The 15,729-nt window shown below is 50.4% G+C and overlaps 1 protein-coding gene across 4 annotated transcripts in view; it reads left to right on the forward strand.

The window, feature by feature from the left end:
* The window catches only part of FGF12 (fibroblast growth factor 12), a 237,910-nt gene that overhangs the window by 120,123 nt on the left and 102,058 nt on the right, over nt 1–15,729 (forward strand). The window contains exon 1 of one of the 4 annotated variants that reach the window (XM_049802970.1): nt 13,801–14,050. The exons of 2 other annotated variants lie outside the window; for them this stretch is intronic. In XM_049802970.1, coding sequence (XP_049658927.1) covers nt 13,852–14,050 — 199 coding nt within the window. In that variant the 5' untranslated portion in view covers nt 13,801–13,851. Of the gene's footprint in view, nt 1–13,800; nt 14,051–15,729 lie in introns of those variants that run through there. One more of the 4 variants, XM_049802971.1, reaches the window with a different exon arrangement.

A 15,729-nucleotide genomic window follows, 5' to 3' on the forward strand; every position in this document is an offset into this window, starting at 1 on the left:
AGCAGTTCAGTGTAGAAATTACAGGCATAAACATAAGTTTTACTTAGGCTGAAGAGACCAGCAATCCTGGTCAGGGGAGATCTTCTGGGGTGAAGAGCTGAGGGTATGTCTCTCCCTAACTCACCCTGCCACCAGAATACTCCCTGACAGATGATACTGGGTATCCCCAAAGGATCCGGCAAGCAGAAAAGACACATGCGGACAGATGTGGGTACCAGCTGGCTGGTGGACCCCACACGTGGGAGCTGACAGCTTCCCTATTCTGGATTAAGTTTGTGGAAAGTCATGTCTCTGCAGACTGCACCAATCGATAGCAAAGATCTGCAGGAGTTGCTTTCAAATTAGATAAGCTTTGGAGCTGATGTCTGAATGATAGTTACAATATAAACACTTGACTGAATGCCCTCCTGTCATTGCATCCCTAACAACACTTACATAAGACCATTAGTATTTTATGTGATCTTATTTTCTTTCGCTTTAACGACGCCACTAAATAAAAACACTCAATAATTGCTGTTGCTTACTTTAATTCATCAATTAAATGAGTAAGGCTATTAGGATAGCTATATTTTAAGATGGAACAATTAGCAAAGGTTAAAGGGACAGCGCTTATTAAAAAAAACCTACTGAGTGCGCATCAAATGTCTCCCCATTCTTAGTGCATTAAAAAGGGATTTTTTTAAAGACCAAAAGTATTGGTGCTACAGATGAGGGAGAGGGTCTCTAGGCTCATGTTATTGCAGGCTGTGTCACACTGTCTTTTCACAAATGCCTGCAAAAATCCTCACTGGAAAGGAGGGAGCAGAATGACAGCAGAGATGTGCCCACTGGTCCTATTGGAAGTGTCTTACTCCTCTGATCGCTAGAAACCATGTCTAATTTCTAGTCTAAATTTATTCTTGGCCAGTTTCTACCCGTTTGCTCTTGTGCCAGCATTGTCCTTCAGCTTATCTGTCCTTTGGCTGCTGTAATTTATGCCCTGTTTACATTTCTTTCTGCCTGGGCAATGAAGATCTATGAAACATGTCCATTCTGCTTTAGTTTGTAGCCAGTTTCACTTTCTTGATTGCTCCAGTGCCAGGGTTTCAAGCAATACAAGGCAGCATCCTTTGTTTTAAAAAGAAAAACTTTCATTCAAGCTGTACAATATTGTGGGTGTATTTTGTTTGATTGAAGGGTTATGAATGCTCCCTTTTTTTAATTATTTTTTTTTTCCTCACAAAATTGAGAAGCTGGACCAAATTCAAGCTGACAGAGTCCATGTGAAATAGTTAAATAAAAAATTATAGAAAGAAAACTTTTCAGACTCTACATTTTGCCAGGGGTCAAGAAAGAAAAGCGAGAGGATTGCATTAGCTGCTGGAGCCATCCAAGCGCACACCATAAGGCTGGGAGTAGCATGTAGCCTTTTCTAGAACAAATGCCTGGTGCCTGCCTCCTTACGTCAACTTTTTTTTGAAGGGGAACTTCACAGGAATCAGTCTGGCATGTTTAATTGGGGCAAGAGCTGGTTCATGCTGCACAGGGATCTCCTGCATACCCCACGTTCAGCACAGGGCATCGGTAGTGCGAGGGGCTGCGGCTGGAGCTTGCAGGGGCATCCCTGGAGCATCAGTGAGAGCTGGAAGTCTGGTTCATTTATGTCCATTTTGATAATCCTAGTCCATGTTTTTTGGCTCATGACAGTTAAGACTGCTGATGAATAAGCAAGGACCTGAAAGTTGTTGAAGGTAATGAAGTGTCTATGAAATATGCTCCTTCACAAGGACATGTTTGTGTTGCATATGCTCCTTTTACTGCTACTATCTTCAAGCTTCTTTACCTGCATTTTTAATAAGGAGGCAGACACTGCCCTGGTAGCTACAGATCTTCACACTTGATTTCCTAAGTGCCTGAGTTTGTCATGAGGAAGTTGCTGCAGACTTAAAAGTAGTTCTATTTCTCAGTCACTTCATTGTCAAATCAGTCTTTTCATGTGAGGGCACCTTCTTGCGCTCCACATTTTACAGCATTAGAGGTGGGCTAGAGTGGGTATTAGAGGCACTGGTTTCTAGAAGTATTTGCTACAATGAACTGAAGAAATACTATATTTGCCTCTTAATACTGGGAAAGCATTCTTTTACAAACAGAAGGATCCCCAAAGCCAGGCAAATGGGAGACAAAGTTTGCATGAGGCTTATGAAAACGAGTCAGGGAGGACGGAGAGAGCATCCTTAGAACCAGGTCACGACTAACCTGTCCACGCCACTAACAGGAGGCATAAGCCAACCCTCCTCCAGGCTGGAACTTCCCAGCACATTTTGCTTCACTTCCTTTGGGTGGGGAAGTTTTCCAGGAATTCAGGGCCTCTGGGGCTGCTGAAGACAGAGACACCAGCAGGACCCACCTCTGCTGAGGAGCAGGGACCTTGAGAGCTAGGTGGCTTCATAAAAATAATTTTGTGCATCCTTTTCCCTGGTGCAGAGGATCTGAGACTGTAAGAGTATCAGGATTTCAGCCCCTTTGTTGCCCTGGCCCTCTTTCAACTCTGAAGGATGCTCTTTGGGCAGAAAATCCTAACATGCCTCTGCAGCTAATGGATAGCCGGTCATCTCTGTGTGGAGTGCTGATGATCTCCCTTGCCATATTGCCACCTGTACCCAGCACAAAGCCATGTTCTCCTCAAGTACTGACAAAAATGTCTCTTCAGAAGCCTCCCAATAATTACTCAAGTACCCTTTTAAGTGGCTTTTAATTTAGGCTCCCCACCCCCATACGCGTACATTTTGCAATTGCCAAGCACAGCTAGTCAGTCTTATGTATAAGCTTCTGCCAAAAGAAAATGCAAATAACTTGCCCCCTGGTTTATAGTACCTCGCATGAAGTATGGTGAGCCCATAGCATCTCAGAAGATGGTGTTTCCAACAGGCTAGAGCAGAAGCATTCAATCATAATGAAAGATGAAAGCTCTTATTGTGAGTTTCCCTACATCTGACAACACTTGGCAACACTACAGCATCTTTTGTTGGAGTGCTACTGGCTGCCTTGCCAGCTCGTCTCATTACCGGAGGCTGCCCCTTGCTCCTGCGCTGGGGCAGGTGTGTGGCACAGCAGACAGCTGCCCCAGGAGTCCCCATGGGCTCCTGCAAATGCTGTGGGGCGGGCGGGAAGGATAAGCCATGGCCATGGCGCTGGGTGCCACAGGAGGGGCAGCTGACACTGTCCCTGGGGTGGTGGGGAGGGAACATTCCCAACTTTGCAGCATTCTTTATGGTGGTGGAAAGGGAAACTCATGGGAACCTGCCCTCGCATCCTGAAGGACCCAGCTGCATTCAAAAGGGAAGACTTTAGGACATGACTTTGGTGGGTAGGCAGTGTCTCTTGCCTGTTTCTCCATGCCTGATAGAAGGCATTGTGCTCTCTGCTTATTTCTACTGTTTTACTGGGGTAGTCTCTGGACGCCAGGTTCAATCAATGACTTGCTTGTAGCAGGCTCCAATAGCCCTTTAACTGAATAATGGGGTTTTTGTGTTACATCGTGGAATAAGACCAAAGAGATGCTAACTCTTTCCCTGAAGTGGGAAAAGAAACATGCATATGAAGGGGGAGGACAGGCAAGCATGACCAGAGAGGAGGAAAGAAATCACACGGTACAGGAATTCCTTGTCCAAGACAGGAGCTGTAGGAAGGTCATGAATAAAGGATGCAAGGAAACAGCGTTGCCCATGTCCAAAACCTATTCTTGGAAAGCCCCAGAAGAGCCCTACAAAGTTGCTAGAGCAGCTATTGCAGCTTCTGCTTTAAGCATTTCTGGAGTTCAGCAGCCTGAGGGCAGAAAAGGCCAAAACTGTAATTCATGTCAGAAAGTTACGTATGAGCGATACAGGGTGGGAGGCTGTGATGGATACTTGCAGAAGGAGCAGCCAAACAATCGGTAGTGGTGCCTTTTTCCCCTGAAAAATGCCATTTTATGAAAACTGTGGGAGGGAGAAAGGAAATAGTCATTTCAGAAGAGCCTGTTGCACAGGGATTTAAAGACCCAGTTTTATGCCGCTGCTCTGCCTAGTGCAAAAGCAGAGGCTTGAGTCTTGGTCTTGAAAGTTGGTGAGACTGCCAGTTCTACCACAGCATTGTGCTTTCTTGCTTTTCTGGCATTTCATAGTGAGCTCCAAAAGGTCTCATTTTTATTCCTTGTGTGGAAGAAACATAACTTTGAACCCAAGATTTTCTGCAAAGTGGATTTCTCTTCATATTAGCTCTAATACTGACTGATGCCGGCTGAGTCTCAGAAGTGAGATGGAAGGGACTATTTGTGATTGTGCCATCTGGTCTCCTGCTTCACTCAAGTCAGGACTGCACAGAGCGAGCCCATTAAGTCCTTTGTGGCAGGCATATCAATAGGGCAGGAAACTTCTAGATAAGTGGGATTTGGTCTAGATGTTAGGAAGAGCCTTTCTTACCTGAGGGTGGTGCAGAGCCGCATTCCATAGGGAGCTGTGGGATTTCCACTGCTGCAGGTCCCTAAGCAGCAATCGGACCAACCGTGTCAGCGATGATGAAGGTACTGCTGGCACAGTACAGGGGTGACCTCTCCAGGGTCCTCTGTACCCTGTGCGCTATGATATCAGTTCATCTATTTTTGAAAGAAGTTGGCTCTTAGGGTGAAATGATAGAGAATCCATCACAACTCTTGCCATATCATTCTCTTGATGAATTACCTTTGCTATTAGCAATAAACATGAGCCCTGCCTTGACTCATAGCCTCCAGATCTCATTCTGACTTTGCTGGATTGAAAGAGCCCCTCCTTTCAAAAATGTTCTTACTGAGAGGTGAGAGATTTATCAGTCAGGGCCAAATCTTCTCTGTCATTCTCTTGGATACAAAGGATCTCAACCATTTTTCCTCTGCGGCCAGATTTTCAGCAACAGCAAACTATCAGTGGTCACAGTATTAACAGGCTAAATAAAACTGAGTACCAAGAGCATTTTCACAGGGTGGCCCCATGTGAATCCCCTGTAGATGTGCTTATTACTGCAACCAAGAGACTGAACTGCTCAAGTTTCTCACTATACCCGTATTCTTTGTAGCCTTCAGACCCTCTTGAAGCTATGTTCTGATCCCTGCCACTTCTGAAGTGTAGCAGCCAGACTTTGTGACTTTCATGATACTGGTGTTTACTGCACTGGGTACAAATGTGACAGAGCATTTCTGCCTCTGCTCCCTATTGCTCCACGCATGCACCCATGGGCTTGGGCTCTCCTAGCTGCAGTTCTGTGGAGAAAGCTGCTGTTCAGCTCGCGCTCTCTCTCATGGGTCTCAATTCCCAGTCACTGCTTCCCAGGAAAAAAGAGAAGTGCCCGGTCTTGAAGTAATACAGACTGCACAACTTATCCCCAGAGGTTTGATCTGGCTGCATTAAAATGAAACTTGTTTCTATGAACTCAGGTGCCACGTCAGTTCAGTTTAGTCTCTTCACCAGACCTGCTGTGATCATTAATTACTACTGCATTAGTCTTCGTATCCTTGGCAAACTTAGATTTGCTTCCAGGCCACTGATACCTTTATTGGTGTCTGAATTGCAGTAGCTGTGAGAGTCTGGGGAGAGAGGACATGGGATTACATTTTACTGGGGAGACAGAAGAGTTGATTTATTGCTGGGGAGGGAAATAAATTACAATGCCAAGAGGTGTGTTTGGAGGCCAGGGGTATGTGGGGGAAGTGATGTGTTAACTCAGATCCTTTTTACCCAGCATTTCAGGTCAGCAGGGGATGAAGGAGTCTTCAAACCTTTTCCTAGCTGTATGACAGCTGTAATCTCATATTTACATTTAGTGTTGAGTATGCCCTTGTAGTATTCGGGAGAAATAAGCAGGTTTGGTTAAATAAGATGCAGTCTGGATGCATGTAACTTCAGAGGCGTCCTGAGGGCAGGATTAATGTCCCAGCACTCCTCTTCTGCAGAGCTTGATGGCAGTGGGACTACCAGGTTTTGTCAGAGTCACTGCATTGCCTGTGAGCTCTCCGAACTCCAAGGAGCCTTTGCTGAGTGACAGAGCAATGGGCTGCTCCTTTGAAGCATTGCTGTTCTGACCCAGCAGTATTTGAGATACGATCTGGCTCAGGCTGCAAATGCTGGGCTTCTTAGGGATTTGGAGGCTTGATGAAGGGATGAGCAAAGTTTGGGGTCAGGGAACTTTCCAAGGCCTCTTTAGGTCTGGCAGAATCCATTATGTGCAGATAGATTTCTGGGTCTGGAGGGAGTTTGTTATTTCTCCTTGACAGCGTCTCTCCCTTCCTCCCCTCTTGGCCTATGCTAGCGCACCACACATGCACTAAGGAGGCTGAATGTCTCCGATCTCCAAGCCTTGACTTGCTGTGGAGCAGACAGTCCCACAGCCCTGCTGGAGGAATGCGATAGGGGTTTCGTTCTCCCGCTCTTCTTTTTATCATTCTCAATCACATAATCGGGCTGGTTTGCCTCAGCCAAGATCTAATCAGGAAGGATCTGTTTGACTTTCAGCAAAGTCAGCTTGATGGAAACTTTAAATTTTTGGGGCTTTTCCTGACATGCTTGAAAACGGTTTTGGTTGGAATCGGTGTCTGGCTGCACAGTTACAACGTGACGAGGTTTCACAGCTTGAGCAGCTTTCCTTCCTCCCAGGGAGGGGGAAAAAACGTGGGCAACCCATTAGCCAAGGAGTTTGGAGGCCCTGGGCCTGAAACTGCACTGTGGGGTCACACTCCCCTCTCCACCCAGACCACATCACCTTCCAGCAGGTGAGATGTAAAGCCAGACACAACTAGGTTCAATGTCCATGGGAATTGGGCACCTCTTGCATTATTGAAACTGTAGGCCAAAACGGGCCACAGGCTGTCATCAAATGGGATTCAAAGAGAACGATGGGGATGGCTGACCTGCCCCAGGGAGGGGAAGGTTGTAGTTGTCCTCTTGTTCATGACAGTGCCACTACCCTGAGGTGTCTGCTTCAGACAAGAGAAGGGCACGATGTGTGTGTATTCAGTCTCAGGCTCACAACTGGGGTTGTTCTGTGGTGGCTATTTCAGCCTCAAGATCCTGCTCTGCATTAAAAGCACAAGGGATGGTGGTCTTTTCCTCTTTCTCGCGTGCCGTGAATGCAGATGTAAGACCTGGGATGAAATCTCAAGTCACGGCCTCCCTCCCTTTCCCGTTCCTTGCAGTTCCTGTGGCTTAGGGCTATTAGATGGGTTGCCATGGCTGAAAAACTCCCTAAGGGGCAGATGGAGGGAGTTGCTGGATGTTTGTGAGAAGCCCAAGAGGAAGAGGAGGTGGACGAAGGGAGGTAGCGGTCTGTCCTGTCTTTTAAAGTCAGCTATAGTACAAGCAAGAAGATACTTGAGGGTTTTTTTCTACGCGTTTACGTGGGCACTTTTAAGCCGGGAGCAGCTGGTTGGCTTTATGTCCCTTGCTCGGGAAGAGAGGGCTCCTTGCCTTGCACAGGGTTATCTGCAAGCAGAGTACCAATCCTTTCATTGCTCCTTGATTGGAGACCCTTCAGTGAGGCCTCCTCCCTGCATTGCCTTAACGACTGCAGTGCGGTGTGGGAGCTGTCACTAGACAGGTATTTGCAGGCCCTTTCCCTTCGACTGCTGCCACTGATGAAGCCACAACTGAAGCACATCACTGCAAGGACAGCAGTTTTTCATGCCCTGATCCCCTCGGGGAAGGCAACGGCAGAATGGCTGATGAAAAGGACGGGTGGGGTGGGCTGGTAACAGCAGCTTTGAGGTAAGCCCCATCTTGAAGAAGCCCCAGGTCTTGCTCTGGCATGTGGGGCAGGCACTGACCTGTCTGCAGGGAGCTCTCTCTTCATATGTGGGAACAGTTTCAGATGCCCCCTGCTACTACTCCTTTTCAGGCTTCGTTTCGGGGAAATTACTTTTGCAGCAAGGCGTAGGTAGCAGGATCGACCCTAGACCGTGTACCTTCCTGCTGTTCCCAGCAGGTGCTTCCAGAACCCAGGAGACAAAGTCTATTCAGCCATACAGGAGGCTTCTTGAAGAGAAATGCATCATGGCATTTTTATTCCTAGACAGCTACAGTTTCCTTCAGTGAAGCAAAGCTTTCTTGTGTTCCCGTGGCTCCACCTGGTATAGGCAACAAGTCACTGAGGAGAAATAAAACCTTCCGTTAAGTAGAAATCCTCTCTTAAAAAGGAAAAAAAAAAAAGATGTGAACATATAAAATCCAAGCAGAATTATTTCTTTTTTCTGGGCTCCGGTTGGTTTTGTTGTGTTGGTGCTGCTTGTGGCCCGGTTTTTGCAGCAGTGATTTCATTCTGCAATCTACATAACTGCTTACCTGCCACTTGCTTTAAGACACAGGCAAGCCCAACTTCTCCCCAGGCTAGAGCTGTTTTTAAAGACACCAGGTAGGCTAATGAATACTTCTCGTGATGAGTTGCAAATTTTGTTTTAATTGAATCTTTGAAGCCAAAAAGGGGAGTGAGGGGCCCATTAAATAAATTATTTTAATATAGCAATCAGATGATGCAGGCTCTTCTGTGTTTATTAAAAGGCCTAGCCAGCTCAGAGCTCAGCTGTGCGAGAAAAGCCCAGAAAGCCAGCCAGTTTTCATACTCCGCTGCTGTTTTAGGGCCAGATCTCTCTCCCCGAACAGCATATTTTTAAGTGGCCATATGAATTCTGATTAGGCATCCAAACATAGATATAAAACCATGCATTGTAAACAGAATTACCCTGCACATAAAACGAGCAAAATACTGTAAGGTCTTTTCTTTATCAGGTTACCCAGGCATGTTTTTTTTTAAAAAGTCCACCCACGCAGAGAGACTGGGGAATGCCAAAGCTGCATGAATTTTAATTATGCCAGACATGCAACAAGGGGCTACCTTGTAAAGAATAAAGTTAATAAAACATGGATATGGGCTTAATTCTGCTTAATAAGCAGCCCTGGCAATGCACATTTTAGATGTAATTTACACAGCGTGGAAATTGGGTACAATTCTTAAGAGGTGTCTGCATGCAGACTTTCAAACTCAACAGTGCTTTCCTATTGGAAGAGATTTGTTGCTATGCTGCTGTAAAATGGTGAATTAGGCCATTCATAATTATTGGCCAGAGATGGGCGTCTTTCTTTTCCCCATTCAACTACAGCAATATGCATATACATTTTAAAGTGGTATTAAATTTAAATCTTTTCCTCAACTTTCGTGCATGCATTTTCAGTAGCTATGCAGATAAAACAGCAAAAAACCTGCATACACTTCTATCTGTAGTTAGCTCTGTCTGTACAGAATTAGTAAAGCAGAGATATGCCTAATGACTGAATCTACAGAACATAGCCCATGGCTTTTGAAGGCTCTATGAAAAATAAACAGGATATTCTGTTAGCAACCCTGCGGGAATTATTGCACTTCACTAAGGAAAGATGCCAATAATCTCCGTTTTGACCTAGATAGATCGTTCTGTTTAGGAAGGTAAGGGAGTGCAATTCTAGATCTCTTCTCTGTTCAAGCCACCAGAGCCCTGAAATTCAGCCAGGCCTTCATTTTAAACCTCAGCGCTGAGGACAGAAGAGTTTATTTATCAAGTGAACAAAACCTCAGAAATGACAGTGTCTTGAAATGTTTATGTTGGCCTCCTTCCATAGCGAGTGCCTAATGCACAGGCTCCCGTATGCTTAGGGTGGGGTGGGGATATTTAATAAACACCGTGAGTCTGATTTTCCAACAGCCATGGGGAGTCCGACCCTCTGCCTGCTCCTGTGCGCAGGATGCGGCCTTTCTCCGCAAACGGCAGGAGGAGCATTGGCGTATCTCTCTAGTGTGATCAAAACACTGTCTTGCTTGTACATTTTATGAATCAGTGCTATTCTCTCCTTCCCTCTTCGTAGTGCGCACTGTGCAGCTTTCCAGACTGGGACTGGAGGTGAGGAGAGAGCCCAGGGTAGAAGAGGCAGGGGAGGAAAATCGTCTTAATAAACATATAAGACAGAGATGATTTTATTCTATTAAATATAGCTAGATAAATATGTGAAAACAAAATTATGTGCCTTAAGGAAAAATGCCATATTGGCCCAGTTTGGTCAAAAAATTCAGCTTCCATTGGCAGCAACGAGGAATGCAGCCCCTGGATTCAACAGGGGCTAGTTGGTATGGAACGGATGGGCTGCACTACCCTCGAAGAGGAGTAGCTGACACAGATGAAAATGGGAAATCTTTTGAGCCCTGTTTACCCAAATGGAAGTTGAAGGAGAGAACTTCCACTGGCAGAGACCAAAGCACATGGAGGCTTTTCTGTTTCACTTGGCAGCCCACCAAAGGTAACGTTTCACCTGCAAGAATGACAGTGCAGGAGCATGATGAGGTTGGCCCTCAATTCTCCAGCTCAAGACCGCTCTGGGCTTGCTTAGTGTTTATAAAAGCACGGGCTCTTCAGAAAATTATGTGAAGCTGGGGCATGATCCAGAGTGGTGCAGAGCAGATGCGCATGCCGGTGATGTCACCAGGAGTTCATGGCACTGGGCCTGCGTTCAGAACCAAACCCCGTGGACTCCTTGGCCATCTATAAACACAGGCAGACCTGCATGTTAACAAATGCAACATTATATTCAATTTCACAAGCTCTGCTTTAATTTAATTCTGTCACTGCAGAAGCAGAGAGACCTGGGAGAAGCACTTCTTCTTAGAGTTGCAGCAGCTCTCTTTATAGATTCACAAATCACCAGAAAAAAAAAAAAATACTGTGACCAACTTTATCGCTGATTAGGATCATTTTTAAGTGCAGAGCTGCTGCCTCTAGTTTACAGCTACACAAGAAAACAAATCAGTCACATGTCAAAATAACTGGAACTTATCTAATATGGGGAGGGGGATAAAATAGCATTCTTTCACCCCAGATTTGAAGACTACAGGCAAAAAAGTATCTTTCTATATAGATGGAGAACCTCTTTCTCGGGCAGATATCAGGTTTGCTCACATCCTTTGAAGATGAAGCTTTGGATAATTCACTGGCAGTTCAGACAGTGATTCTCTGATTGCAAACAGCTTTCTTTAGGCCATGCCTGTACCTTGTACTGCAGCATTCTTTGATGTCAAGTGTAATAATCCGGCAGAGAAAATTAAAATATGAAGCGTTTTAGTTACAGGAAAGGGAAGAAAAATCTTTATTGATTGGGACAGTGAAATCTGCTCAAAAAAGTTGGCAGCAGTTAAAAAGAGATCAACAGCCAAACATTTATATCTCCCAAATGGTTTGGAATATCTTTCTCCCCTGTTCTCTCCCGGAGAACCTGATTCCACCTTGTTTTGGCATGTGTAGGGATTAAGAGTGAAAATCAGGAAGTAATGCCAGAGTTTAGTTAATCTTTATGGACATAGGCGGTGGTTGTTGCAGTTGCCTTTTTTTCCAGCCCATTAAAATAGTTTAGAGCTGAAGTTCTTGCAATGAAGTAGTTGCAGATCATTTTGCTGAAGTTAACAGTTCCCAGGGGGTGTCACAAACTGGTTTAAAGTGCCCTCTTCAGCTGGGCACGTGATTCACCCCCACACCTTCAGGACCGGATTAGTCGTGTCCTGCCACTGGCACTGGCCAAAGCGTAGCTGGGCAGGTCTTCTCTCCCCAGCCGAGATCCCCCGTCCCTCCGCCCTGACTGACCGCTCTGTGCTCCCCGAAGTGTCTTGCTCATCACCTCCCGCACATAACACTCACTAAGCTGTTACTCGAACCCGAGATCTGGAGAGCACCATTCTCACGGCAGCAACAGCAGCCACTTGTCTGGATAAACAGGGATGTATGTATATCTGCACCTTCAGTTTTCTTCGGCGCAGTTTTGTGGCCGGAGGTACAAGGGAGCCCACCCAGCTCCAGCTCCTGCGGGCTGGCCCTAGCAGAGCAACCTGCTGATAAACCGGTGGTCTGCCTCGGACCGCTCTAACCAGAGGCAGCCCGGTCGTGCCCACCGCTGCAGCCGGCTTGCCCCGCTCCCCAGCCGACGCACCGACCCCCGCCTCCCCCCCGCGGCAGCGCAGCCCGTGGGGGGCCGGGGGCTCTCGCCCCGTCTCTGCTTGAGCCACGGAGAAGCAGGGAAAGCCACGGAGGTGCCCGGCCGCTGCGGCTGGGTGCTCGGGCACCCCCAGCAACGGCCGAGGAGGTGGCCGGGGTGGCTGCACGAGTGGCGGGCGGCTCCCTCGCACCGGGGACGGGCGGGGCTGCGGCTCCGGGGAAGCCCGGCTCCCCGCGGGGGCGGCGGGGCCGGCCCGGGGGCCGCCCGGTCGGAGGGGCAGAGCCGCCGCGGAAGCTGCAGTTGCCTCGCTCTGCCTGCGCGATGTTTCTCATCCAAACCTCGATCACGTAGGATTGCGTAGAGGAGGGCGAGCGGGAGCAGCTGCAATTCTCCCCCAGCCCGGAGTCCAGCTCCCGGCCGGCACCGACCCGACCCGACCCGACCCGGCTCGGCCCGGCCCGGCCCGGCCCGGCCGCCGCGGGGCTCCCCGACGCCTTGGCAGCAGCCCCGCGCGGCGTGGGCGTCCGGGGGGGGGGGGCTTCCCCGGCCCCTCCCTCCCCCCTCCTCCCGGTTCCCGGGCCGGGCCGGAGGATGCGGGCGGGCGGCGGGCGCGGCGCGGCTCCTCCTCGCCCCGCCGCCGTCGGGCGGCACCGCGGAGCATCCTGAGCCCCGCACGGAGCAGGAGCAGCAGCAGCAGCAGCAGCAGCGGCAGCCGCACCCCCCCGCCCTCTTCTTCCTCCTCCTCCTCCTCCTCCTCCTCCTCCTCCTCCTCCCCGCCTCGCATCGCTCCTCCCGCCGCGGCAGCCGGGCCCGGGGCCGCCCCGGTGCCGAGAGCTCCGCGGCCTCCCGCCGGGCCGGACGATGTGGGTTGCTGCTGTCGGGGAGAGCCGCTGCCGGGGCAGAGGCGGCGAGCAGGGCTGGGGGAGCTGCGCCAGCCATGGCGCTGTGAGCCCGGGGCGCCGAGCTGCGGCGATGTGAGCCCGCACCCCGCGGCCGGGCCGCCTCTTTTTTTTTTTTTTTTTTTTTTTTTTTTTTTAATTTAATTTTATCGTATCGCCTCTTTTTTGTTTGTTTGCCGGCCTGGTGCCTTTTTTCCCGTGGCTGCTTTTTCCTTCCCCTCCCGCCCTCTCTGAGAGCAGAGTGGGGAGGGGGGGAAAAGAGGAAGGAAGAGGAGGAGTGCCCAGAGAAATGCAGCGCGGCTCGCCCTGAGCCCGGCCGCGGGAGCGGAGCGGAGCCGCGTCCATGTGCGCGCACTGCCGCGCCGCGCCTCGGAGCCACCGCGCTGGGGCCGGGGCTGGCCGCGGGCCGGGGGGGCTCTGACTCATCCCACGGCCCCTCGCCGGAGGGCGGCCGGCGGGAGGAAGCGCCGCCGCCTGCGCCCGGGCGGAGCGGAGCGGAGCGGCACGGCACCGCGCCGCAGGGACCCGCGGATCCTCCGCGCCCCCCCCCACCCCCCCACCCCCCACCCCACCTTTGGACACAGCTGCCGCCGGCGGACCTTTGCGAGCGGGGCAGCCGCCTCCCGGATTTACAAGGCGCGGGGCCGCTTGCCGAGCCCGGCCGGGGGGGCTCGCCGACGGCCGCCCGCGCCGGGATTTGCGCTCCCCGGGGACAGACCCATGGGCGGCGGGGTCCGGCGGCCAGCCATGGTTGTTAGCCCGGGCGCCCTGCTCCGCCTGGCCGGCTGAGCCCTCCCCGGCGCCGGGACTCGGGGCTGCAGCGCGTTAAGCGGGGCGTCCCCGTCTCCCGTCCCCGCGGGGCGCGGCGGCGGCTCGGCCCCAGCGCGCCCGGGCGGCGCCCCCCGGAGCCGAGCGGAGCGGAGCGGCGCGGAGCGGCGCGGCGCGGGGGGGGCCCATGAGCGGCGATGGCAGCGGCTATCGCCAGCTCGTTGATCCGGCAGAAGCGGCAGGCGAGGGAGTCCAACAGCGACCGGGTGTCCGCCTCCAAGCGCCGCTCCAGCCCCAGCAAGGACGGGCGCTCCCTCTGCGAGAGGCACGTCCTGGGGGTCTTCAGCAAAGTGCGCTTCTGCAGCGGCAGGAAAAGGCCGGTGAGGAGGAGACCGGGTGAGTACGGCGGGCCGGGGCCGTGGGGACGTGCTCCGCGGGGTGGGGCGGCCCCGCACCCGCCGGGATGGCTGCCCCCGGGCCGGGGGGGCTGGGGGGGGAAGGGGGCGGCCGGCCGGCCCCGGGGCTCTCCCGGCGCCGCCGGGTACCGTCTGGGGACGGGCTTGCTCCGCGCTCAACTTTCGGCCGGGTCCTGGCGGGTCTCGTCCCCGGGCTGGTGGGATGGGTGGGCACCCACCTGCCGCCAGCATCCCTCCACCGCTGTCCGAAGCGTGGGCAAAGCGGGTGCTCCGGCAGGAGAGAGCCAGCGGCTTAATCTGTGCTAGCTTAACCCAGGATTGTATTTTTCCACCTCCCTGTAGATATGCTTTTTAAGCAGTCTCCTCTTATTTTCTGCATAGTGACAAGGAAATCGATAAACCGAGGATCAATTAGAATTGTGGCCATTTGATAACTAGATCCATCAAGTGCTACTTCACGAGCAGAGTTGCATAGGGAATTTCATTAGCTTAGAAGGCTTTCTAGATGGCAGCTGCACGACTGTTACACCTAATTCTGAGCTTGCAAGGACCTGGAAATGCTTTTTAGGGCAGTCTTTCCCCCGCCCTTTCTTTCCTTTATCTTTTTGTGCGCGCGTGTGCTCAGTCTTGGTTCCTTGTGGAAAACTTCAGCCCTAATGGACGTGTTGCTCACATTTCCACAGTGAAGTCCCACCACCCACGGTTTCAGTTCTGAGCGGTGCTTTGTGCTCTCAGCTGTCCTTGGTAGGTGTGAAAATTCGGTACCTGGCAAGAGTAGGCCCTCCGTGATTTCTTAGTGGAATTATTATTTACTTCTTCCTATATTTTTTCACTGCTATAAATCAGCACTAAGGTAAGAAAATAGGGATTGGTTTGAGAAGCTGCTGTGAACATGTACTTTTCTCAGGTGTCCCTTAGTATCATAGTTAAAAAGGAATGATACTTGTTCACTCCGCTCTTCGGGATGTACCATCAACCTGTGCAACCCTCCCGTGTTTTCTGTATACATTAGTATTTTGTTTGTTGATTAGTCTCTTCATGAAGCCCCCGCTCTGCGTCTGAAGTCTGTCAGTCATGACTCTACTGCAAGGTGTCAGAGCTAGCAGAGGGCTGCTCCCCTGTTCTGTAGATTGAGGTACGTGACCTGTACTCAAGTGAGGAACAAAAAGAAATAGGGGGAAAGCCTCTCACCATAGAAGGCCTCTTAGTGTTGTCAACAAAGGGGAAAGAATAATTACTCTGGATTGCTGTTGGCACCCCTGATTCACAGGCTGTGGGGCAGGGACTATAGTTAGCTGGCAAAATCCTTCAAGACTTGCAATGCACAGGTTAGGATGTGAAAACCGGACTCTTTAACGGTCTGTTTTAAAGCAGTTAACCAAAAGAGGATGCAAAATGTCTGAAATACAGCATGACTTGAAATATTCAAAGGGAAAAAAGTTGCCTTTTTTTTTCTTCTTCTTCTTCTTCTTATCAAGTTATAATGAGTGTTCTCTTGCTGGACCATCCTATGTATTTGTTAACCTGTGAGCCCAGACCAAAAGATGGTTCTTGCCCAAAAAGCGTGGTCATTTTGTCTCAGGAATCGCTCTTTGTGGGATAAAGAGTGGGACCTGGGAGTCTCACTGATGAAATATTTTCCCATTCCTCTTTCCTCCC

Source organism: Accipiter gentilis, chromosome 6 (assembly GCF_929443795.1).
Source record: "Accipiter gentilis chromosome 6, bAccGen1.1, whole genome shotgun sequence".
In the NCBI taxonomy this organism is placed as follows: domain Eukaryota; kingdom Metazoa; phylum Chordata; class Aves; order Accipitriformes; family Accipitridae; genus Astur; species Astur gentilis.